Raw genomic sequence first — 25,538 nt, 5'->3', positions numbered from 1 at the left:
ACCCCATTCATACAGTAGGCTGTAAACACTACTCTCTCCTGCCTGCCCGCGAGGACAAATCTACATGTTTCCAGTCCTTCCTCAGTTTCAGTTCAGCATCTTCTTGCCACTGTGTTGCGTCCGTCAGTCCAGCGGGACTCTAGGTGGGTTTTGCTCTCCGTGTTGTCCTCAGATGTTGCTCCTCTCCTGCTCCTACCAGTCAGCTCCTTCATTGTTCACCGTCTCCACCCTCTGGCAAATTAATACGCGCACGTGTACCGGGTCCTAGCGCCGGGCTACTCCCATCTCCCATCAACCTCTCCTCTCAACGCCTCTATAAGCTTTTACTTCTAATTCACGCTTTGAAGGAACAAGCTGCTCCACTCTTGCATAATTCAGCAGCTTATGGCCCCAAGTACTTCACAGTGTGACTTTGCCAACTGTCCTTATTAGGTAACAGTGAGGCAAGACTTTCAATTAATTCACTGCCCTGGCAGTTCCCTATTACTGTACATGTTTAACAACAGGCTGCCTGCCAGACATGTTTGCCAACCACAACAGATTGGATTGAGAGAATGGCATTGAAATAACAGGGATAACCTTAGCGCATCATCAGAGATCACAGATCAGAGGGGTTGAGTTGGGGAAGTTGAATTGATTGGAAGTCTGTCATCTTCTAAAGAGAAATAAATAGAAATAGAGTCTGCACACTGGAGTTGTTTGTCCTTGATAGGTTTATTGTGTGATGTTTTGCCCCCCCTGGTCTTAAACCTCATACAGTAAATCTACCAAGGATCAAGAGCTTACAGTGAGTGTTAGGACTCTCTTTATTTCTCTTGATTACTTTTTTCTGCCCTGCATCTGGAAAATTGCCTTTTTGGATGCGTATGTTCTGCTTTTTCTTTCATTTTATCTCCCCGCATAGAGTTCTATTCAAGAGAGCCAATGCAGGTCCAGATCCAGGACTAAGACTATAGCTTATGGAGTGTGAAAGATAAGCTGTTTACACACGAGCAGTCCGGGGTCAGGCAAAGAAAAGAGGAAAAGAGGAAAAAAGAAGCATAGAAAAAAGTCAGCGCGGAGGAATATGAGCTCCCAGTTTCCTGAAACAATATCATTTGACCCGTGGGTGTTTTTATTCTTGTTGAGGAGATGGATGGGTACTGAATAGACGGGCAGCTGAAAAGGCATCTTCACCGCCTCACCTTTCTGAGGTATTCAGGTCTCTCACACACTTGAGACTGGCCGAGAAGCAGCGAGGCAGCGGGTTTCCAGAGGGTTATCGTGGGAACAGAGCTGTCATAAATCATAGTGAAGGTCAAGCACTGTGGGCTGACAGCAGAGAGCAGCGAGGGTCAAACACACCGGGGGGACGCACCTTGAGCTGCGAACAAATAGAGCAGTGCCGCTTCTCTGCAACCCTCCTCCCTGTCTCTCCCCTCCTCTCCCTCTTCAGACTCCACACTCATGTCCTAGTTTTCACTTTTTATGTGTCACCTCAAGTTTTCCACCTCTTGTTGCAAAGGGGTGGCCTTGTTTTTGGCTCTGATCTCTAATTTGTCTTCATTCAGAGTAAAGTGATACTTTTGTGTCCTATAAATGAGTATGAATATTGTTTAGACTGACTCTAAAAAACTTTCCGCCGCAGGTCCTTCAAGGTCTCCTCAACTAATCTTAATCCTCCTTCCCAACTCTCTATTTTGCGCAGGAGGAGAGTCCAGCTAAATCTGTAGAGAGCATAAGTGGAATTTGAATGGGTGCTGTGGGTGCCTGGCACCCTTGACCAACAATGTAGGGAATCCTTTGGAATGTAGTAATATTGGTAAGGTAAATATAGCATATTATGAACAATCATCGACTCTGAATCATTCACTCTTAGAACTTTTATCATCATTGACAATTTTTCAAAAATGAAATATAGAAAAATGAATTTGTAGGGTTGGTGCAACATGGCAGATTTTGAAAAGAAACTGTTGCTGTAACATTGTGGCACTTACGTGGTTGATATTGGTAAACTGTTAAATAAAGTTCCACCAAATTTCGGCTAAACAAATGTTGTTGTTTGGACAGGTCACTGGGAATTAGCGCTGCATTTTCTGTAGCATAATAGCTATGAATTTTAACTGTAATTTAAATTTTTGCACTTTTAGACCTATAACATGGTTGGGTAGACAGAGATCACAGCTATAGCTTGCACCCATATGCATGAAAGGTGAGCTCCGCCCCTGGTAGAGAGCTAAAAATGTGTAAAATGACCAGATGATAAAACCAAAATGGAGAGGGAGACTTTAGAGAGCTTAGCTGTACATGAAGGTGTGCTTCACATGGCAGTTAGTTTAAAACTCCAAGGACAGTGCAAGAGAGTTTGTTCCACTTTGGACTAACATTTCCCCAGAGAAAATGAGGTAAGGGTTGAATTCAAAACCCTGGTGCTGCATGGTTTAAAAGACTGTGAAAGGATCCGCACCCCCCCAACCCTCCAGGCCTCGGTCCATCCCTACACACCGGCCCTTGATCTGCTTTCTGCCTGGACCAGTCTCTTACTGTAGCTCTCACTCCAGCCTCCACGTTCCTCACTCCAGTCAGAATAGCAGAGTCACTCCCCGTCTTTTGCTGCAGGCCAAAAACTCATCTTTTCAAAAAGTCCCTCATTGTCACTTCATCCTCTCCCACTGAATCACATCCTTCTCCTCTCCTCTGTGGCGATGTAGTGGGGATAATAAGGGTATTAGCTGCCCATGGCCCCAAGCTGACTAAAATGCCTGTTTGTGGTCCTCAAATGTGTATTTATAAATATTTTAGACTTTTGTTTCACACTGCTCTGGTTTTGAAACAGGGTTCGGTTGAAATCTACAAAACTGCAAGCAAATAAAACTTTCTCAAAAACACAGCGATACAGCAACTGTTGTGTTGTGTTATCTGAGACAAACTGGAACAAGCAGGAATTAAATTTGCCTAGCAGACTAAAACAAATTTGTCCTCCGTAGACAGATTTTGAGTAGGGGATTACTGGTGAAAGTGTGGTTTTGGGCTTTGGACGATTAGTGCCCAAAGCCCATAATTTCAAATATGGACGTGTCTGATAATTGATCAGTAAATGAATGTGTTCAGCAAGGTGTGTTTGACCTGGATGGGTAGACATAGATGTTGGTCATAGCTGGAATAATGGTGGTGTGGGGGACAAGAGGGAGGTGGCGGGAGGGCCAGAATCATCCTCCTAAAATCACTTCTCTCTCTCCGTAGCTCTTATTTTATTTTATATTCCTGCCACTTCTATTTTACAGGATCACTCTCTGGTCACAGGAGTATTGTCATGCCACCATGACCCTCGCACTCCTTATAATACTGGTAATCTAGGAATTGAAGTTTATTCTAGTGCACTCATTGTAAGTCAGCCTGGATAAGAGCAATCAGCTAAAATGTAAATATAAACAGGAGATAAAGTTTCTTGGGCCTTCCCAGAATCTATGTTTTAGTACCTTGGTTAAAAATAAATAAGATAATGATTAAATAAAATCAACATCAAATCATATTCAATAGTGAATATAGATTCTCCAAACTAACTAGATTTCCTACAGCTCATTAGGAAGAAAGTAATGGTTAGAAATAAAAACATGCAGCAGATCATTTGAGGTAGGGTCTGTTTACTGGTAGCCTACCTAATGTCCTTCCATATCATTTCTATTGCAAGGAAAATACACTTAAAATTCAAGAGTGTTGGCAAAACTCATACATTCATACAATCATACAATGGTTCGTTGATATACATTTTTGAATTTATTTCCCTCCAGCGGGCTACCATAGCCTAGAGTGACACTCACCCAAAGACTGTCGATTTTGTCAAAGTGAAGCCTTCTGGGTAGAATATAAGTTTCAGATCATTCAGATTCTGAACTCTTACTTTTAAGCTTTGCAGCTACATACAAAATCCATTGTGAACAACCTTGCAAAAATGAAGTCGCTTGGTTACTGCTTGGAGGGTTTGGGATGCTAAATGTCAAAATGGAACTACAGTTCCCACAATGCAATAGGTTCCACTTTGCTCTGGTTGGTCAAATTACCAGGAGGGTTGATGACGCTAAAAGCATGCGCATGTAACCTTGTGCTTGAGGAGTGTTACCTTACCAAACAAGCTGTTATTCTGTGTTTAAAACATTTTATTGATATATTTTGTCGCCAACATAATTTGGGAATAATGAGCAAATATATTTTGCCAGTTTCTGTTTTTGGAACTGTGTTCGGCTGCGCTGTTTTACTGAAGTGAGTACACATGGACTTGATATTGAACTCTATCCCATAGCTAATTTCTTTTTTTTATGCATGGTATTATGCACTAGTAACTGTACAACTAATAGCTAGTGCATAACTCAGTAGGTAATCTATGTCGTTTCTATTTTAACAGTAATATTCGTCAGATAGTTGCATCACTGTGCCATTTAGTTCAGACCATCAGACTCAAAGCCTCATCCAGCATCTCTAATCCAGATTTGTATGTTTCCACAGTTATTACTGCTACTGTGAAATCTATGGGAATTTATTTTGTCCTGCCATATAATGCCATTTAATGGATAGAACAACGTGCCAATGAGTTACATGACATGATGAGTCAACTTAGTCGAGTCCAAATCAATTCCAAGACTAGGTCCCGTCGAGTTTGACTTAAGACCAGGTCCAAAGGGGGTTGAGATCAAGACTAAGACCCGAGCAAATTGAGTCTTGTTCAAGACCAAAACAGGTAATAAACAGTGGCTTTTCAAATGTAAAAATAATGCTAAGGAGTTTCTTAATGATCATCAGAGATGTAGAGATTTCTGCAGGAGCTCTGGACTATAACCTTCAACATCCAACTAGTTAATGCAACTAGTTAATGTTTGTAGTGCTGGGGAGAAAATACATAAAAGAGGACCAGGTGGAGGAAAATGTGTCTTTTTAGATAAACGGGAAAAAGTCTCAATAGGAGCTGAGAGCAAGACAAGTCAAATTAGGCAAAAGACAAATCCAAGATGTCAGAAAAGTGGCCTCGAAACTGAGACAGGACTCGGGTACTACTGCACTGAACTTGGTTTTAATTGTTCTCACAGGAGCCATGTCACTGGAGGCCCGTGTCCTAGTAAGGCTACGATTAAAGGGAAGACTGTGGTTATAACAGGAGCCAACACGGGCATCGGGAAGGAGACGGCCCGAGAACTGGCCAAGAGAGGTATGGACAAAATGTTATGTGGCTTGGAAAACCTGACAGATTTATTATCAGTGTGTGATTTCGGAGCAGAAGTCAAAAATATAGCAATGACACTGAGAATGTTTTAGCAAAGATGTTTTCATGATAGCCATTGAACCAAAAAACCTTTAGGGGTCGCTTTGTTCTCACTGACACACTTCTTTTGTCATTCCCATGCCAACAGGGGGTCGGATCATTATGGGATGCCGGGACATGGAGAAGTGCGAGGCTGCTGCTAAGGAAATCCGAGGGAAGACGCTGAATCCCCACGTTTACGCGTGTCACCTTGACCTGGCCTCCGTGAAATCCATCCAGCAGTTTGCAGAGAGAGTCAAACAAGGTGAGGAACGCTGTAGAAGAGAAGTGAACTCAAAGAAAACCTGTTGCATGCAATGTCACTTCCCCATGTACGGTTGAATAGTGGCAATAAAACACCCTCAAAAAACAGTTTCTTAATGATTTGTGTTTGTTTTCTTTGTTGCATTGTAGAGGAGCAGCATGTGGATATACTGATAAACAATGCTGGAGTGATGAGATGTCCAGCGTGGAGGACGGAGGACGGCTTCGACATGCAGTTTGGAGTAAACCACCTAGGTATGTCCTCTAAAAACAAACAAAGACAGACAGAGTGAGGTCCAAAAGGGCAAAAAAACTGCTTAAAATACTCATCTGTGTCTGTGTCTTTCTTCAGTTGTCACAATAAACATGTTTTGACTACGCTGACAAAGGCTGTACTGGTGAATTATGTTCATTTGACCACTGAATAAAGACACAATAGTTCTGACTACTTTCCTAGGCTCTCTGAAAGAAAGTCAGCTGTAAATCATCTTCATATTTGAGTGAACTCTCCCTTACATCATCGCCACCTGACTCTGGGAAGTTTCTATCTTCTTCCAGGCCACTTTTTGTTGACAAACCTCCTGCTAGAGAAGTTAAAAGACTCCGCCCCCAGCAGAGTGATCAACCTGGCCTCACTCGCCCACATCGTTGGAAAGATCGACTTCGATGACCTGAACTGGGAGAAGAAGAAGTTTGATACTAAGCAGGCGTACTGCCAAAGCAAGCTTGCCAATGTTCTGTTCACCAGAGAACTAGCCAAGCGATTACAAGGCAAGTCTAGTGGCTCTTGTATATGTGGGTGTGTGTGGGAGGGAGTAAAGCCTATGTTCTTATTTGTGCTTGGGAGTTGGAGATATTGTTTTAAACGAAGTAGCTTGTGTGTGTGTGTGTGTGTGTGTGTGTGTAATAGGCACAGGGGTCACAGTGAATGCCGTGCACCCAGGCGTTGTTGCCACGGACCTCGGGAGGCACACCGGCCTCCACCAATCCCAGTTCTCAAGCTCAGTTCTCAGTGAGTATCCTGCTTCTTCACTGGATACTGAATTCAGAGAAATCAATCAACTCACTTAGATTCTGTCTGCCTTATGGGTATGCTCTAATTAACCATAACCATTGATCATATCGCTGTTGTGAAAACCTCTTATCTCCAAAATGTCATCTTTTTATGAACTAAGGAAAACTGAAACTGATTGAAAAGATTTAATAAACCCAAGGCTTGTACTCACCAAAATTGGAGTTATGAGGTTTTCCCCAGACAGCGACGATATGCTATATTGCCCCAGCCACATTCATTAAATCATTAAAACCTAATGTTATGAGTTTTAAACGTTATTCCAGCCATGTCAATGAGCATTTCACTACTAAACGGTTCACTGGCCTCCACCATCCCCCCTGCAGGTCCGTTTTTCTCCCTGCTGGTGAAGGGCCCAGAGCTGGGGGCCCAGCCCAGTGTCTACCTGGCCGTGGCCGAGGAGCTGGAGGGGGTGACGGGCCGCTACTATGACGTGATGACAGAGAAGGAGCCGGCGCCCCAGGCCCTGGATGAGGAGGCGGCTCGCCGGCTGTGGGAGGTCAGCAGCAGGCTGGTGGGTCTGGAGGAGGAGCGAGGACAGGCCGGTGAGCCTGACCCACCACCAGAAGGCCAGAGCAAAACACCACAGACGAACCCAGCACACACACACGGACAGAGCCGGGGGCCGAGCCCGGCACCAGCTGGCAGGGTCACGGAGCCGCAGGTCCAGGCCAGCAGTGAATGATGGACCTTCAGGATTTGAGCTGTCATGGGGATGCAGAGCTCACAGGAACAGTTAACAGTCTGAGTCTGTGATTCTGGTTGTCTGACATTATGTAATGGCAATCGTTTGTACTTGTCCTTAGTTCCTGCATCAGGATAATGTGTTTAAAACGACCTGTGTGACAAGCAAGAGTCTTTTCTCTGGACTTTACGAGGAAAAGGTATGGCTCGCAAGAAATATCTTTAAAACAATCAACTACATGATCAAAGTCTCACTGCTTTGATTGTCAAAATAAAGTTCAATTTATATTTACTGAATAACTGGGGGGATGCATTATAATGAAAAATGTTATTTCTCTCAAATTGTATGTTCTGTTTGTTATAAACAGGTGGAAGCTGACACTGAAATTAAGAAGCAGAGTTTGTCTCTGTTTCATAGTCCCTAACATTGACTGAAATGTTGAACAGACCACTGGAAAGAATCAATGATGAATACTGTGTGGATGTTGTTTTGTTTAAATCAATGATCGTGCATATCCTTTTACATGCATGTGAATGCCATCATTTACCATAACTGTTGATGAGCAAGGGAAGGATTTCATCCATAAGTGCAATGCTGTCATCAGTAAACTAACCACATTCAGACGAGTGCAAATGTTTTCGTCTTGCATCTCTTCATTTTGTCGTACTCCCATCGCTTTGTAGATCCAAGCAGAAAACGCTGCCTGTTTAACAACCAATCAGACAGCGCCATCTGGCTGTGAGGCTTTAAAATACAGTTATGGGAGCAGAGGAGCATGAAGCCTTGCCAGCCTAGCTGAAGTAAACCTGATAAAACTTTACAGCATATGTTGTATAACGATCCTAATCATTCGTATGCATCACTTGTGTGCACTTGCTATTTTGGCGTAGAATTATAGTGCAATTACCCCCTATATTTTACCTCTCTTGAAAAACACTGGTCAGGTTTCACTCAAAAGTGCATTTTAGATTACTGATGTTTCTCAAAATGGAAAAATCTTTTAGGCCAGACTATCTCTAGACATGCAGCCTAAGTGCTTTGGAGAAGATGCATCCCAAAAGTGTTTGAGGGCTCCATTTCATGGGGCTTTCCATCAGTAAATCCCCAAATACAGTTCAATAAGGGCCTTTCTCCTTACTAATGCACACCGACCAGCATCGACCCCAGAAACTCTATCGCTTGGGTCGTTTAATCAAGTGTCGGTTTACCAATGCTGGTGCCATAGTAAAAGCTGAGATGAGCAACAGGATCGCTGGTTTTCCTTTTGCCCTCAGCTTGGAAAAACAAGCCGATATTGTTATGGATATATAAATGTACACTATTAGAGATTTTATGAGAATCTACCATTACAGTCCCTGCGGAGCGTGATGTTGTCTGACACTGGCTGCACTTCTAATTTGAAGATCATTAATTGATCTGTCATCCTGGTTTGCACTGTAGTGATACATATTAATCCTCACCTCCAAGGTTTAGCTACACACTGTATTTTCTGTACAACGCCACTGCTTGATATTGAGGGGGAAAAGAAGAGTGACACTTTACTGTTTATATGCTTTCTATTGTTAAAGATACTGTCAAAAAAATGAGCTGTTCGCAAAGTAGGATGTTGTTTGGACAGCATTGCATTTAGTGCTCTTGAACGCACCCCTGACGGACTACAATGCCCATAATGCATCACTAGTGGACAGCGAAAAAAACATGGTCCAAGGTACAACTTGTTTTCATTGAAAGAAACGCTTAATGGGCGAGTCTCTGTGAAAGTTATCTGTCGGAATTTGATCAGTTCGTCGTTTACAAGCCGCACACTTCGCCAAGCAGAGTTTATTCTCCCTTCAACGCTTCAACAGGTAAATACAACGGGGTGACATAACTTTTGCACTTCACAGCACAGTCCATGAAGCTGCTGGCTCGCTGTTGCCAATAGACAGCAGTAGAATTAATTCTCATGAAAGACCAGAGTCATTTATTGCATTAAGTCAGTGCATTTATTTCATTTACAGTCAGATTCGTCAGGATGGCAGAGCCGCAGAGAGTGGGAGAGTTGCTGCCCGAAGATGTCGATACAGATGACTGCATGACTTCCTACACACACATCTACAGTCCAGATTTACTAAAGTAAGCTCACAAACCAGAACTTGTAGTCTTATTATGCGTTGCCATGTGTGTTACACCTTTGCACTCCACAAAATCATCTGGTGGTTTGGCTGTTAGACACGATTAGGCCTACCAAGGAGGCAAAATGTTAAAATGTTTGTTTGCATGATTTAACATTTGAGGCAAAATACTTTATTTTTCAGGGATCAAGTTGCTTTTATCACAGGTGGTGGATCTGGAATTGGACTCCGTATAGCTGAAGTCTTAATGAGGTAAGAAAACCTGCCTGCTTGTCTCTCCCTAACTGGCCTAGATCTAGCAGGACTATGAAGATGCAGATATTCTTGGTCAGTTTGCCTGTAGGATATTTGCCTGTATAATTGTGTCAGTATCTGCTCATGTCTTCAGATATTATCTTGGAGCTTGTAGAATGTAATAAATGATGTGAATTATCTGTGGATGTAGAACCATGACTCCGTCGGCATTTTGTCATTACTAATTTTCTTTAACAGTAAAATGCAAATGAGTGAGCGAGTTAGTGAGTGTACTTTACACCTTCTAGTTGTGTTATCTGTCAGTCAGTCTTTCTTCTATCACGTATTTGCTTGTGTAACAGAGTTGAAGGACTTGACTGAATTTACCCATGTGGCAGAAGTAGCCGAGTGTCTTTTATCAAATTCAGGAGCACACCTTTTAATCAGCTCTATTGATCTCCTGACTGTCTGTCATGCCAACATTTCCCTTATATTGTCATCTCTCACTTTGTGCTGTGCCTGTGAACTTTTACCTCTTAAGAAGCCATCTTTTCTTTCTCTACAATTACCTTGCACTCGTTGTAATTTTATTGATGATGGCACCTCTGACCTCTCATTCCCTTCCTACTGGCCCTCACAGTGTCCTACCTGCTTCACCTTAAATTACTCCCTTTGTCATCCTATCTGTCCCATACATCTATACAGTTAATACACTGCCTTTTCAACTGTTCAACAACACTACTAAATACCCAAATACATCAGATTTCAGTTGAAAAAAGTGGTTTTGGGGTTTAGTTACTCTTCTTTTCCACATGAAGGCGCATATTTTAGATCTTTATCCTCCACCTTTTCTGTCCAAATTGCTATATATTTCTTTTCTTCCAGGCATGGCTGTGACACAGTGATTGCCAGCAGGAACATGGACAAACTCAGAGAGGTTATTCCCCTTTACATAATTTCAGCAATCCAAAAAGATTTATAAAGGTCAAGTCTATTGGTCTCACACAGTATGATTGTGCACCTCCCCAGGCGGCTACAAAGCTGTCCGCTGCGTCAGGACGCCGCTGTCTCCCTGTGTGTGTGGATGTGAGGCAGCCTGAGACCATCGCTGCTGCTGTGGAGGAGACGCTGAAAGAGCTGGGTCGCATAGACATCCTTATTAACAGTATGTAACCTCTGTTTGTGCTGAGGATTGGTGTGTTGCTTCACACATACTCACTCACCCACACACCAGTTGGCATTATATATATATATATATATATATATATATATACTGTATATACCACCACCATAGGCACGAATAAAATGTAAAGTTTCTGCAGGGCGAATGTGTGTAAATGTAATTGGAACAAAGGTAAAGTATGGGAAAGTTTTGGTTCAATCATTAACTTTTCCCAAGCTGTATCTATCTTTATCTACTATCTTTACATCCTAAAGTCCCCTCGCCCCGCTGTTATGTCAGTGCAGCATTGTTCCGTTTATCAAGAAATTTTAAATTTCCCCCTCTGCAAGGCGACGTGCGTTTGATGAATGTATTTTATAACGAAATATTGAGCTCCTTCTCCTGTCTTGAATGGGACATTTGTTCAGCAGCATGCCATAATGTTGGCCTTGGTTATGATGATGATGGTGGTGTTTTTGACAGATGCTGCTGGGAACTTCCTCTGCCCCGCCACTGCTCTCTCCTTCAACGCCTTCAAGACAGTCATGGAGATCGACACCATGGGCACATTCAACACCAGCAAGGTGGTTTATGAGAAATGGTTCAAGGTATAGTACATTTCCAGTCAGTCTGCTTGACAAAATACTCTTCACATCCAAGTTAAATCCAAGTTAAAGGGGAAATAAGTCAGATTTTTTACTGCCCCATAGCACAAAATGACCATAATATATCTGCAGGGAGCTGATAGGGTTATCGATCAATACCAATGACTCAATGATTCCTTTGGCTTTCACACTCACTTTCACTTTTTGGCCCATGCTTTAAACTTTCAAGACACCTCCAATCTCCTCTCCCCTTCCAATTAAAGTAAACCTTCAACTTAACCATATTTCAACAACTCAGCAATGGAGGACGGTGCTATGAGCGAGCGACTAGCATTGCAAGACATTTCGGCGACAAAGGCTAGCAAATCCAGAGACTTGTGTAGGAACATACAAGTTCTATCAATGTTGTTGTAATTCCCACTAATCGCTGACAGAGGACAGTAAAGATCATAGATTACATAATGCCTCTTTAATCTGTAAATGTGATTTAAATTCCTGCCTCTGCTCTCTGAAGCTGATTTGATTGTTTACTTATTGCACTGATTTTAATTGTCCCGTGATTTTTGAGTGCAGGATCATGGTGGAAACATTGTGAACATCTCTGCTACACTTGGCTACAGGGGACAGGGTCTCCAGGTACATGCTGGTTCTGCCAAGGCTGCAAACGGTACGAAATTATATCAATATTTTTTGTGTATTTATGTCCCACCACCACATCATAATGTGTGTGTCTGTGTGTAGATACACTCTTGTGAACAAAATAGCACAGGAACATTACATGACAAGAAACTTCAAACTGACACCACAGGTTCCTCCTATAGAGTAGAAGATCTGATTACATTTTTGAGCACCTTACTGCATCAATATGCATATTAATAAGGAGAAATGGCAGGACGTTAGGGAGCTCAGGTGCCTCTTGTATAATGCTGACAGAATGATAATCCTTTATAACTCCATGTCTCCTTCCCTGTCCCTAGATGCCATGACCAAGCACCTGGCAGTGGAGTGGGGGCCCAGTGGGGTGAGGGTCAACACTCTGGCCCCGGGTCCCATCTCCGGCACAGAGGGCTACCGCAGACTGGGTAAGGACTTGACAATGAAAGGACTGACTATCAACATGCACTTTACTATTAGTGCTTTACTGTGAGGAATAATTAATGCTGTTAACTCTTTAAAAAAAACAATTTATTTGCACCTCTTGTAAATGGAGGTTGTTCAGAAAGGGGCTTCAGTTCATATATATATTCATATATATATAAATGCTGTTCAAAGCTGATTGAAAACATCAAATACACATTTGCACTCATTCAAGAACAGCCTGAACATCTAAAATGCACTTCCAATGTTTTTTGACTGAAAGCACCACTAGGCCCAAATCAATTTCAGCCATTGTGAAACCATGAAATAGCCTGTATTTTTACATGTTTTTGCTGCATTCTCAGTTTGCCCGTTGGTTCGGATGTTGAATGAATTAAATTATTGGAATCAAAAGAGGGAAAGTGGATACACCAAAAAAAGCAAATTACAACGCTTCATTGCCAAATAACTCCTGGAGTGCATTGAACATCAAAGATTGATGATACATCAATCAACAGTATAAGAGTATCTGAGGATGGATTTTTCCCTTTAAATCCCTCAGGCGGCCCTAGAGGGGAGGCTGCTGGTGCTTTCCGGTCCATTCCTTTGCAGCGAGCGGGCAACAAGACGGAGATGGCCCACGGCGTTCTGTTCTTAGCCAGCCGGGCCTCCTCCTACGTGACTGGAGCCATCCTGGTGGCAGACGGCGGGTCGTGGCTGACCTCGGCTAATGACGTCTCCATGCTGTTGGGTATAGCCTCCTCTAAATCCGCTAAACTGTGAACAAGGGCCCCCATGTCCTCCTCCTGACCCAGGTGTGTAGGAGGAGGTGCAGCTTGAGGTCCGTATGGAAGGATGGTGTGACTGAGAGTGAGTGTGTTGTGGTGGATAGTGACAATGTCCTGATTTGGAGAGTGATGTAACATTAAAGTCCTGCATTAGACTTGAATAATTGTGCGGAAATAGAGTGTTAAAGCAGCTTAAAGAGGGTGTTTACAGAAGACTGACATCAATACAGTGCAATCCATACTAATCCGCTGGTCTCTCTTATTTTCTTTCAGGTTATTGGTCATCTGAAAAGAAAAGAGACAAGTGAACATTGAAAATAAAAGGGCAAATTAGGGGCCATCTGTAACACTGATATGCCATTTGTGGTCTATGTGATCTGATACAGGTTTAAGGTTAAGTGGCTGGAGAAGTTCAACACTAATGTACTTACTACAATGTAGAAAATATCTTAATATTAAATGTGTTCAAAATCCCAGTGATGGACCTGAATTATGTATGAAGTCATGGATAACTGTTATTTGTCATCATGTATTTCAGCTACAGCCATGTTAATCACTTGCCATTTTTATGTAATTTTTTCAGAACCTCTATATTAATAAAACTTTTATAATTACATTTAATTGTGACTGCAGTTTGATTCCAGTACCACAATTCATTTGTTGTCAGCAGATGTTTGTCTCCTGTGTTCTTTTTGCCACTTCCTTGATTGTTTGAGCTTGAATTGTAATTATATGACAGAGCAGGCTGTTTTTAATGCAAGTCAGGTAGGGTAAATGTTCCTCATAACACCGTGCTCAGGCCCAGGTAAGCAGCCTCAAGCCTGAACAAAAAATATTCTATTTAATAATAGATGCTACGTTCATTACACGTCAGAAGGGGGCGCCAAAATATTACATGTTACAAATGCATCCATTAAATGTTGGTAAACTATTTTTATGATCTCAAAATGATAGATCTCCTATTTCCCCACGAGAACCCCTACAATATCAGATTCGTATGAAATTTATATTCGAATTACATTTGGGTAGTTTAGTGATTAAAGAGACTGTCCTTAAATTAGAGGACCAAGTCAGGTTCAAATCCTGTGTTGGCAAACCTCCACCCTGCTGAAGTGTCCTTGAGCAAAGCACTGAATCCCTACCAGCTCGAAGGGTGCTGTTATGGAGCTGACCCTGACCTTTGACCTCTCAGTGGAGGGTGGAGGGCAGGTAAACGAGATTTTTCTTACAGATATCAATAAAGTATCACATTATTCTTGTCTGTCGTTCTCCATAGTAATTAATCATGCAAGTGGAAGTTAATTTGTATCACTGTTGTGAGTCATTGTGCACGACCGCCAATCATAAAGTCTTTATCGATCGCTATAAACCCAATGATACTGCGGGTTATTTTCTACGCTTGCGTGAAACGTCACTGGTTTGTATGCGGCTGGAGGAGGAGGAGGAGGATGGGACACTGCTGATGCTGATGCGAGAGCTTTCGGTGTCTGTTATCGGTGGAGAGTAATTGGCATATGATGGAGCTTTCTGGCTGTATTTGAGACTGCTGTCGATATTATCGTGGGTTTCGACGTGCGAAGGTATAACAGCTGTGTTTTTTGGGACGAGAATAACTGAAGAAATCGTGGAGGAAGGGACGGTTTCGTCCCGAGACTCGTCTGGCCTGTCTGGTGACAGACACAGGTGGATGGTTGTTGGAAAACGGCATCAAAATGCGGATATAAACATTGGACTGTCTTAAAGACTAACAGTGCCGTATTTACCTTTTAAAATCGGGGAATATTGTAACATTCTGTGTCTCGTTATAGAGAGGGAAAGAAGATGGACTATTTGGCGTGCTAGCTAGCTAATAAGCTAATTTTGCTAGCTAGCTGTTTAGCAGCTTCCCTGCCCGATGGCACGAAAGAAGTGGGATGCTCGAAGGAGGAGTTAGCTGCTAGCATTTACTCATTTCCAGTTGAAAATTTGCCACTCGGTCTTATATTTAGTCAGTCGCTTTGTAATGAGAGATTTCCAGTGTTGATACTGGCTTTAGGCACCGACACCGTTGCTGCGCTGCGCTGTTTGCGCTTCACGGCAAATTAGCTTGCGATGGATAAGATTAGGTAATTGGCTAAGAAGGCTAATGTTGACAAACAGTGGTTGCTTAATTTGTTTGGTTTCAAATTGGCTTACTAGGAGAGATGTTCTGTGTTGGTCAGTGTCGTTCTGAAGTGTTATGTCGCTAGCTTTCAGGCCAAAGTGAAGCATGTTGACATTGGATGTGTGGAAGCAGGAGCGTTTGGCAACAACCAGGAGTGGACCTGCCATGACAGAGAGGGACATAGTGAGTCAAAACAGATTTATACATCAGTGAAACTGTCGTGTAGGCGAAACAGTTATGAATTTTGAATTTAGGTAACATTATTATCGAGATGTGGTTGGCAACCAATGAAGTGAAAACAGCAAAAGCTTATATTGCCCAGAACTTTTTGTTAATCTGTCGCCTCACTGACATTGTTTCTGAGCCTACTTGTTACTTAAAACTGTTATTCAACCTTATCCTGTCGCTAGTCACTGTTACTTAACATTAAGATTTGTCAGCTTTTTTTAATTTCAGAACTAGACAATGATGGTAGGAGTCCTCCACACTCATAATTCAAAGATTCCAGTGAAGATGTGTAGTACCATGTAAAATCATGACAATATTAAAACTGAAGAATTGGATCTTGACTTGGAGATAAGACGTCACCAACTTTCTCAAGTTTGCAAGGGAAGAAAATCAATATAAATGGAACCGACAGTTCTGTCTGGCCCTTTGGGGCATTCAGAGTGGGAGTCAGAACAGCCGTTTCCCCTTGGATTTCACACCCTGGATTCAGACAAAGAAGGCATGTTGCCTCAAAACAAGAGCGGTCAGACAGGTTTGGATTTCAAAAATGTTGACCCGGATCACACATGTCAACATAGTGAAGAGGAAGAGGTTTTCCAGGACGAGCCCTTAAATTTGGACAGTCTCATAGAGATCTCCGGTTATTCTTGTGGAGACGATGTCTTGCAGTTGGAGGGAGATCAGTCCACAAATTCCCAAGGTGCTCTCCAAAGTACACTTTTAGAAGAATTGTCTTATACAGAAAAAACTGATGGACTGAGGGATGATATAGGTGACTGTGCTCTGTCATGGCTGTTTTCCCCCAGCCTCACTGATTTAGTTGGGGAAAACTCAGCCTGCGAGGAACTCAGTCCGACACAGGATGCCCCTCCCGAGGACACAAGTGTCCTGAGCAGTCAGGGGGAGCTGATATCCCTCAGTGAACTCTCTTCTCCTTTGAAGATTTCAGAGAGGACTTCTGAGACCAACACAGAGGCTTCCTTTCTGTTGGTAGATCTCCTCTCATGTGAACAACCCCCCTCTTGTCTCATCCCAGAGCGAACAGGTGAGGTCAACCCACAGGGTGTCAGTGAGGAGCAGGTACTCCTGTCACTAGAGGAGCACACAGGCCTCCCTCCCTCACAGGGCGGGGAGACTTTGTCACCTGAAACCGGGGACAAAGGTTTAGTCCTGGAACCGGTGACTGATCTGCCCATAGCCAGTAACACTACGCCACAAGGTTTACCGGAGAATTGCCTCCTGCACAACCACATCAGCACGCCACCAGAGTTTTTGGAGGGATCTGTGCCTTTGTTGGATTTAGAGGTTCCTGATTGTGACAGCAACCTCAGCCTCTGCCCCACCACTCCTGCCTCTCTTGTCTGCACAGGTGCGCCATTAGATTCCCCAACAGAGGCGTTAGAGGAGGAACACACACTGGCAACTGTAATTGCAAGTCTGACTTCAGAGCACCGAAGTGAGGATGACTCATTTGTTCTTAGTTCGTCAACTGAACCCTCATCACTAAGGGCGCCCCGAGATGGAGATGCCTTTGTCCAGGGTGACTTGCCCAGTAACAGTTGTTCTGCGGAGAATGATTGTAAAGATTTGATGGAAGGCAAAATTTGCTTGGAAGCCAAAAATCAGGGGGATGAGACAGTGGCTTTGGATCTGTGCTTGACCACAGATGAACTCCATGATGAGGAAACTTGGGACTTGAAACCACCGGAGGGTGTGCAGAATGAAAGCGATCCTAATTTGCAAACTGAGCAGAGCGATGGGGAGAGGTCGACAGACTCTAACCAGCTTGCAGAATCAGATTGTCACAAAGTGGCTACTTTTGATTTTCCAGTGCAGGAGTTGAGCAGTTCTTCTCCTGAGCCTGGATGGACTAGTGAGCAAAACGTGGAGACGATTTCCCTTTCTAAAATGGTGGTAGCTGACTCCATGCCCATGGTTTCCGACGTAAATACGAGGGAGGAAGATGTCTCTCCACTTAAAGCTGTGTTTGATGCTTTAGACCAAGATGGAGATGGCTTTGTTCGTATTGAGGAGTTTATGGAGTTCGCTGCTGCCTATGGTGCTGATCAGGTGAGATTTCTGTTTGTTTGTTTTTTGTGTTGATTTCTTTCTTTTGAGCAGGCAGTTACTGGATAATGCATTTTGAAGTTGTACGTGAGACCAAAAGAGGTCCATCTACCTAAATGATTTATTATTGATTTTACACTGTACCTCAGAGAGCTTCCTGTAAATGCATGGTTAATTCCATCAGCTGAAATCCATCTGTCTGATGTCACAGTGTGATCATTTCAAGTTGCATAAGGGCCAATCATGTGTTTTGAAACCAATAGATATTGCTTCAAACAAAATGAGTAGCCTGAATCAGCCAGGTTTAGTTTAATAATTTTGACTGGTGCTTGGTCTCTGACATCTACGTTTTCATTTAGAGAGAAGACTTCTATCATTAAGTACTGGTTGCATCTGGTACAATACAATAATCTGTTCTCTCTCAAAATGGCACTCACTTATTTGTTTAAATGTTTGGATGAGCTGCATTAGGTTACCCTGACACATAATAAAGCAGAGGTAACTTGAACCCTCTAGTGCTCTGGTCTACACTTTAAATTCAAAGCATTTGCTATATAGGCAGGAGGCAGCAATAGCCTGTAGGCCCATTTCTTTATGGCTAAATCAGCTTAGTAAATTTAGTGGCAACTCTGACCATCATAACTATTCTTCTCCTATGTTTCCTACAAAACAACTCTGAACATTGGTTTTAATGGATTTGGCTAATACTGCCACACATTATTAAAACCATGCTTGGATTAGTATGTAATCTATCTTTGGTGAGTGTTCAAGAATTAGGATTTGGGTCATCATCCAGATAAGTCTGTCAAAAGCATATTGCCTGTAATGAATTCTGTCGGGTCTGGCACTCCTCCGTATGTCAGATGACAAACACTCATTTTCCCATTTGCATATCCTGTGGTTTAGGGATAATCTCTTGTGAAATGACTGATGCATCCCACTCCACCCATGACCCTCACCCACTCATCTGGCCCTTTGCACCCAGGCTTTCCACATGTTTTGAAATGTAAAGTTTCACAGTTATTGGCAAGTCAAAGACAAAAGGAAAACATTCTTAAAATAGCCCACAGCCTAATGAACACTGAAAGGTTTAAAATAATGACTTAAATTGCTTGAATCCCACTCTAGAAAATGATAGTCTACTTAGTTAATCAGTGTTTCTCTGTGTAAGCAATGGAAGGTTACAGAGATCCTGTTTGTTTTCCCTTCAGTCCATTAGAATGTGTTACTCAGCATTACCCGGCCTGCTTTATTCCTCTGCAAAGCCATGGACTCCGTTGTGTTGCTTAGATTCTTTGAGAGTAGAGTGCAAAATAAAAATGACGTCAGTTTCTTGTCCCGTTTAACATGCTTGCCTGTGTGCCTCTCCAAATGTTTACAAGAATCAGCCCTCGCAAGTGGAACCCACCATTTGCAAATAACAGTTAAAGGGTGGATGCAAATGCTGATGAAGCCTGACTGATAACACTAGCAGGGTTGCATCCTGATGAACATGCACTGAATATCTTTTTCCAACACTTACTCTCAGTTATTGGCCTCTGGTGTGCTTTTTGTCTGTTAATGAAGCCCAAAAGATAACCTTATCACATGTACATGTCCATTCTAGTTTTCTAATCTTGGTTTGATATGGGGACATTGCAAGCAACGTCATTCTTTTAGGGCATGCTATACAGCATCAGTTTACCACTGTTAGATAAAGTTTTAACAGGGTTTTTTGGAGAGGATGGGTACTTGTTAGTACTCAACCACATAGATCCACAGACTGTGATGCTGGCTGACTAATACTTTTTAATCCCTTCACTCCCAGTTCAAAGCGCCACTGTTGCCCCTGTTCTTTCCTGTGCCCAGCCGTAGGTATCTGTGGCTCCCCAGGCAGAGAATTTTAAAGGATTAAGAGTAGAATGTATTTTCCCTGAGTCAGAGGGACTTCATGGGTTGGGTGCCGTCCCCCACCTGCCCATGACCTCGTTTCCAGGGATGGAGAGGGGCTTTGGCTGTTTGCTAGTTAAAAGTATATCTTTTCCACCTCTTGTTTTGGTGGGGAGCCCCAGAGCAGATAAATTTACATGATATTAGGAATTTATCTCAGTTCATAGGCGTAGCCTGCTTTGGTGTTATTCCTCGGTGCTTGGTTTCTGGTGGACTTTTCCTCCTCCACCTCCAAAGTATTCAGATTCCGGCAGTTTCCTTGGGATCCCTGCTTCTGAAAGATTTGCCTTGGATTGCTAACCAGATTGTGCAGATTGATTACTCCTTTCTGTCTCTTTGAGCTTAGGAATATCTGGTTTCCAAGGGCTATGGGCAAATTTGTGCCTTTACAGCTAATTCAGTTGCTTCTCAGATTTCCGTCCTTTCGTGATCATGGAGAGAGACGCGGGCTTAGTCTTGTTTGCTTTCTTCATGTACGATAAGTAAGCAAGCTGCAGACAGACTTATCTTCAGAATTTGAGGAATGTTATGTAACGAATGTATAACCTTTGAGTGGATTTGGAGCTCGTTAGGCTAACTCAAGGAACATTGAGAAGGTCGAGTCTAATCTGACAAGGCCTCCACCCAGTTGTTTGAAGTCCTAGTGTGAATTACTTATCAGCCAAAATTTGCAAATGGTTCATACTCCTCATATCAGAGATGTATGCCATTATTACTGATGAAAGGCCTAATGCATACAGTGGTATAATGAACAGAAAATGTCAAGTAGAAGATATTTTATATTGAGTGTGTGCAATCGTTTCAATTATATTTTTGAGGCTGTGCATCAAGTTAAAGACCTGTCATCTGCAGTTGACACCATATAAAGCATTTTTGGAATACATGTGCATGCCTGTTTAATATTTGAATTAGCTTTGCCTCAGTATATCATTGTATTTCAGTTATCTCAACATATCACTGGTTTGAATTAGTGAGATTCTATTGTAAACCCAAGTGGTAACACAAATATTTCAGCAGTGTGGTTGAGAAAACCATTGGGGCCATGATTCATATTGAAAAAAAACAACAACAAAAAAAGCCAAGTGGTTGTGGGGGTGAGAGGGGGAAGTCAGGATTTCATAATGAGTAGTTAACGGTTTATTAGCAAGACATGCTTATTTCTGAATGTGGTAAATGGTGTTTGCTTTTGTGGATTATTTTTATTGTGTCTGCAAGTTTCGCAAATCATTCTGTTTTCTTTGTGGTGAATTCTTGTTACCAAGACTGTACGCAGCAGGCTTTCCGTCAGTTACAAGTTTCCTCTAGTCATAGCTTGGGCAAGGGCTTGGTGCGGACCTTTCGCCTGTATTGTACCATATTAGTAACATCCCAGTAAGCTGTCGGTGCGAGACTGCAGGAAATTGTTTATCAGATATTTGCATGTATGTCCCGAATGTTCAGATGGTGCCTCTACGCTTAGAATGCAAATATCTTCTTCAGAATCATTCCAGGAAGGACGTCAGTGATCTGGATGTGACAAAGAAAACACACACACACCCACACTGTATTGTGAGTGGTTTGAATATGCCTGTCATCTAAATGTAACTATAGAGGACTAATCTCCAAGCAGAAAACAAATATGGTCTATGTTGTGTACTAGCATTATCACCTTTTTCAATTTTCCAAATGATTTCCAAGGGAGAACATAAGTGTGAATAAGGAAAATAAGACATGATATTGCAATTCTTCATTGATACTGTCTCCAGATCAACTTCTACCACCATCTCTGCATGATAACTTAGACATGAGGTGACAATATATCCCAGTGGTGAACTGCTTTCTCTAAGTTCACTTTGAAGTCAGAGCAGTGTGTCATGAAAGCAGCTATTTTCCCACTTAGCTAATCACGTTATTGGTTCATTGACATGTCCTGCAAGTGTTTGGAACAGCGAGAGCGGTTTAATGTTGACCTGGTCATAAAGCTGCAGGCACTGCTGCTCTGTAAGACCTTTCATACAGAATAACTGAAATAACTAGTTCTCAAAGGTGAACGGTCATGCAGTAGTGAGGGCAAGGCCATATCTGGGAATTCGCCCATTGAAAAAGATCTTTCAGACCGCCACTCGCTGGTTTTGACCCCGATTTTTGCACAAAGCCCATAGAAGTGTATTGTGGTGGCCGCTCTCTTGTCCGTCCTCACTCCCAGCCCCTCTTTAGCCAGCCGCCCTCCCCTGGCCCGCTTGCTTTTATGTACTGCCCCTCTAATCCGCAGTGGAATGTCCCATGCCCTGAAATGTCCCCTCTCTCTAGTTTGCTTTTGTGTGTGTGTGTGTGTGTGTCTGTTACGTTCTCCATCGAAAGACACTGTCATTAGCCCTGTCTCCTCCATCTTTTGCAGACGAACTAGGCTTATGGCCTTACGAGACCGTTATCAGTATTTTGTTCAAGAGCTATTTTCGAAATCCCCTCTGTAGGAAAGGCTCCCACCAGGGGGTATTCGTCTCCACGGGGTTATGCACAACAGTGGTCTGTGTGGAGGCGGTCAGGCGTGCCCCTGCACTGATTAGACACAAATAGAGGAAACAGAAAAACCACAGTGCCATCACCGCTCCGCTAAGCAGTGGAAAGGACAGTGCTGTCATGGAGCTTCAGTTAAAACCTGCTCTTTACCCCAGTCCTTCAGGGCTCCGCTGGTAGAACATAATCATACATAACATTACATACTACTACTAACAATAACTTCAATAATACATTTATTTATGTTGCAGTTTTTCAAATTAAAAAGACAAAGACAAAATCTAGTCAGTAATAAAAAACAAAGAATTGCGGATTTAAGAATTGTTAGAGACAGGAAGTTTATAAAATGGGTTTTAAGAAGTGGTTTAAAAGACTCAACTGGTTTAGCTTGCCTAAGATACATGGGCATGTTTGGTTTACATTGTACTATTTGCTTTGGCTACTGCAGTGTTTTATCTGGCCTCGTTAGAGGTGGGTTATGACACTTGAGACACTTTTAACAATTCCCTAGTCACTTATGGCAGGAGCAATAACTTGCACAGATGAACTGTATATTGTAATAGTGCTGAAAAAATAAACAGGCTTGCAGTCTGTTTATATTAACAGATAAAAAATGTTAAACACTATTTTTTTTTTTATTAGGACCATAGACACATGCAGGGAATCCCCTAATCCCACCTCAGTTTTCTCACCTCACCCAGCAGAGATGTGTGTGAATAGCATGCATGCAACAAAATGATTTCCTGTGTACCATGATGCTGTGTTCAGAGGTGGAAAACTAAAAGTTGTATTACAAACACCCACAACTGACTTCAGCCCTTAAGATTTCAGTTTTGATTTATTTAGCCTTTTACAGGAATTCGCCTTGCATGTAAGAGCAGTGAGTCAGCCATTTACAAAAATTCAGCAAAGATAATATTTAAGACGTCAAAGAACATACATAAACCACACAACAGGAACGACAGTGTAACATTTCCACATACAGGTAAGCTAGGTGCTGCAGCAGGTTAGTGTCGTGATCACAGTGCAGAGTCGGGGGGTAAAGTGCGTTTGTGCTCGTGCTCCTCTTGGCCTACAATCCTGGAGATTTTTTCTCCAATAACACTCAAAGATCTTACTAACTTGGTTAACCTTATGAAAACTTCCTCTTGCCCCCTTGACATCTTACCAACATCTCTGTTTAAAAATGTCATTGGCTCCATTGGTCCTGCTGTGCTCTCCATAATCAACAACTGTTATCTACCCTTCTAAAAAAATCAAACCTTGATCCTTCTCTACCCCAAAATTACAGGCCCATCTTTTGTAGCCAAAATTTTAGAAAAAGTGGTTGCTAAGCAGCTCACAACTGCAATAGATGAGCATAATGTCTTTGATAAGTTTCAGTCTGGCTTTCGCCGGTTACACTCAACAGAAACGGCTCTTCTCAGAGTTTCGAATGACATCTTGATGCATGGTGACGCAGGGGGATATGTTCGGTGTTGGTGCTGTTGGATCTCAGTGCAGCTTTTGATACTGTGGACCACCGTATCTTGGTTGAGAGACTTGGGCAGTGGGTGGGTATCTCTGGGTCAGCCCTGCAGTGGTTCTCCTCCTATCTCTCTGATAGGAATTTCACAGTTTCTGTTGGTAGCTTCACCTCCTCATCTGAAACTCTGTATGTATGGTGTGCCCCAAGGCTCAGTTCTTGGTCCTATTCTGTTTGCCTTGTATATGCTTCCCCTTGGACAGATAATAAGGCACTTTAAATGTATCTCCTATCACTGCTATGCTAATGATATTCAATTATATGTCTCATTTAAACCTCATAACATAGCTAAATTGTCAGTTTTAAATAACTGCCTAAATGCTATAAAAAACTGGATGGCAGATAATTTCTTACAGCTAAATGCAGACAAAACAGAAATCCTTATTACTGCCCCTTCTAGTCTTGTCCCTAAGATAAGGGATAGTCTTGGGTCTCTTATCTTGTCAGTTAAACCCTCCATAAGAAATCTAGGTGTCTCTATGGACCAGGCTCTGACTCTGGACCAACATGTCAACGTCTGATTTGCTCTTGTTTTTTCCAGCGGCAGAAACATTGCTAAGCTCAGGCCCATTGTGACTCAAGTGGAGATGGAAATGTTAATTCATGCTTTTATATCGTCCCGTCTTGATTATTGTAACTCCCTTTTCACCTGCCTCAGCAAAACATCCCTGGATCATTTACAAGTGGTCCAAAATGCTGCTGCTAGACTCTTGACCAGGTCCTCCAAAAGGTCTCATGTGACACCGATTCTGATGGCTCTTCACTGGCTCCCCATCAAATTCAGAATCCAATTCAAAGTCCTTGTGATCGTCTATAGAGCTCTGCATGGTCAGGCACCTGCCTACATTAGAGATCTACTGCAGCCCTATGTCACCAGCCGGTTCTCTAAGGTCCTCTGATCAGTGTTTGCTGGTTGTTCCTCGATCTAGGCTAAAAACTAAAGGAGACTGTGCTTTTGAGGTTGTGGCTCCTAAACTTTGGAACTCTCTCCCTCTGGACTTAAGATCTGTGGACACTGTGGACACCTTTAAAAAGCAGCTCAAGACCCATTTGTTTAGACTTGCCTTTGTGTAATTTTCTATTTACTTTTGTTTTTTTGTGGGGGGTTTTTGGTCTGTTTTTATTGTGTTTTATGTCTGTGTGTATGTTTATGCTTTATTTCCCCTGTGAAGCACTTTGTGACGTCTCTGCTCTCGAAAGGTGCTATATAAATAAAGTTACTTACTTACTTACTTACTTACTTACTTACTTACTTACTTACTTGTGCAAATTCATTAGTATGATGCTGCTCCTGATTAGGTTTCTCCTCACACTTTCCAACCTTGAAACACCCTATTTCTTCACCAACCGTCCCTCTAGCCTATATAGCCAACCTAGTTCATGGTGAGGATTTACATAGCAGAGATGGGAGCTGGAAGAGGCTTGATGCAACATCCTAAGCTCAAAATTGCAGTGTTAACCGCCATTCAGTGAGATTGGGCCACTCCCCTCCTGTCTCTCAATGCAGCTGGGGTTAATTCGCCCAGCCCAGATCATAAGTCACTGGGGTTGTGAGACTGAATCCAGAGTTTATTAGGAGTTTCAGCCTTCTCAGCCTCCTGAGTTGGAGCTCAACGTTGCTAAGCAGATCAGCTTTTTCTGTGTGTGTGTAACCGATATAAAAAGTGCAGAACAGAGAAGCCCCGCACAGAATGAAAGCCTTTGTAAAATGACCATGTTCGCATTGTGTGCTTGCTTTCCCAAGGCTTGAGTGAGCCTAAACCACAGAAACCTCACCCCACATACTGTCAGGCTCCCTCCCAGCTAATTTTGTCAACGATACACGCCTGAAATGACAGTGTAATGATGAGTTAGTGAAATTTTGCAATGTACCACAT

The 25,538-nt window shown here is 42.5% G+C and overlaps 4 protein-coding genes across 6 annotated transcripts in view; all 4 read left to right on the top strand.

Moving 5' to 3' along the window:
• The first annotated feature begins 4,095 nt into the window (after positions 1-4,095).
• Positions 4,096-7,857, top strand: LOC139663711 (retinol dehydrogenase 13-like). Its single transcript, XM_071542433.1, has 7 exons — positions 4,096-4,239; positions 5,061-5,179; positions 5,382-5,537; positions 5,687-5,791; positions 6,095-6,307; positions 6,447-6,548; positions 6,935-7,857. Exons 1-7 carry the CDS (start codon positions 4,175-4,177, stop codon positions 7,291-7,293), a joined length of 1,119 nt encoding a protein of 372 aa, XP_071398534.1. The 5' UTR covers positions 4,096-4,174; the 3' UTR covers positions 7,294-7,857.
• Positions 7,858-8,982: 1,125 nt separating this feature from the next.
• On the top strand, positions 8,983-13,856 carry decr2 (2,4-dienoyl CoA reductase 2, peroxisomal). 3 transcript variants are annotated; one of them, XR_011696731.1, is made up of 10 exons: positions 8,983-9,140; positions 9,294-9,408; positions 9,591-9,659; positions 10,527-10,578; positions 10,671-10,806; positions 11,287-11,411; positions 11,982-12,075; positions 12,386-12,490; positions 13,048-13,326; positions 13,547-13,856. XR_011696731.1 is itself a non-coding variant. In XM_071542561.1 (10 exons), the coding sequence occupies exons 2-10, from the start codon at positions 9,308-9,310 to the stop codon at positions 13,579-13,581; spliced, it is 906 nt and encodes a 301-aa protein (XP_071398662.1). In that variant the 5' UTR covers positions 8,983-9,140; positions 9,294-9,307; the 3' UTR covers positions 13,582-13,856. The 3 variants fall into 3 exon arrangements, 2 of the variants coding, with proteins under 2 accessions (XP_071398662.1, XP_071398671.1); XM_071542561.1 differs by having other exon boundaries at positions 13,048-13,236; XM_071542570.1 differs by having other exon boundaries at positions 13,048-13,300.
• A 2,187-nt stretch (positions 13,857-16,043) lies between these two features.
• LOC139663750 (uncharacterized) lies at positions 16,044-17,343 on the top strand. The gene is made up of 2 exons (XM_071542481.1): positions 16,044-17,069; positions 17,311-17,343. Exons 1-2 carry the CDS (start codon positions 16,044-16,046, stop codon positions 17,341-17,343), a joined length of 1,059 nt encoding a protein of 352 aa, XP_071398582.1.
• rab11fip3 (RAB11 family interacting protein 3 (class II)) overlaps positions 17,236-25,538 on the top strand; it is a 32,985-nt gene continuing 24,682 nt past the window's right edge. Inside the window, exon 1 of the mRNA XM_071542492.1 lies at positions 17,236-17,714. Within this exon, the coding sequence (XP_071398593.1) occupies positions 17,553-17,714 (162 nt within the window). The 5' untranslated portion in view covers positions 17,236-17,552. The remainder of the gene's footprint in view (positions 17,715-25,538) is intronic.

The sequence above is a fragment of the Centroberyx affinis genome, unplaced genomic scaffold (assembly GCF_046629955.1).
Source record: "Centroberyx affinis isolate AG114_WGS23_722 - 3 ecotype Tasmania unplaced genomic scaffold, CSIRO-AGI_Caff_v1 ptg000229l_1, whole genome shotgun sequence".
Classification (NCBI taxonomy): Eukaryota; Metazoa; Chordata; class Actinopteri; order Beryciformes; family Berycidae; genus Centroberyx; species Centroberyx affinis.
Note: the sequence above shows the minus strand (reverse complement) of the source record. Positions and strands in the feature narration are given on the sequence as shown.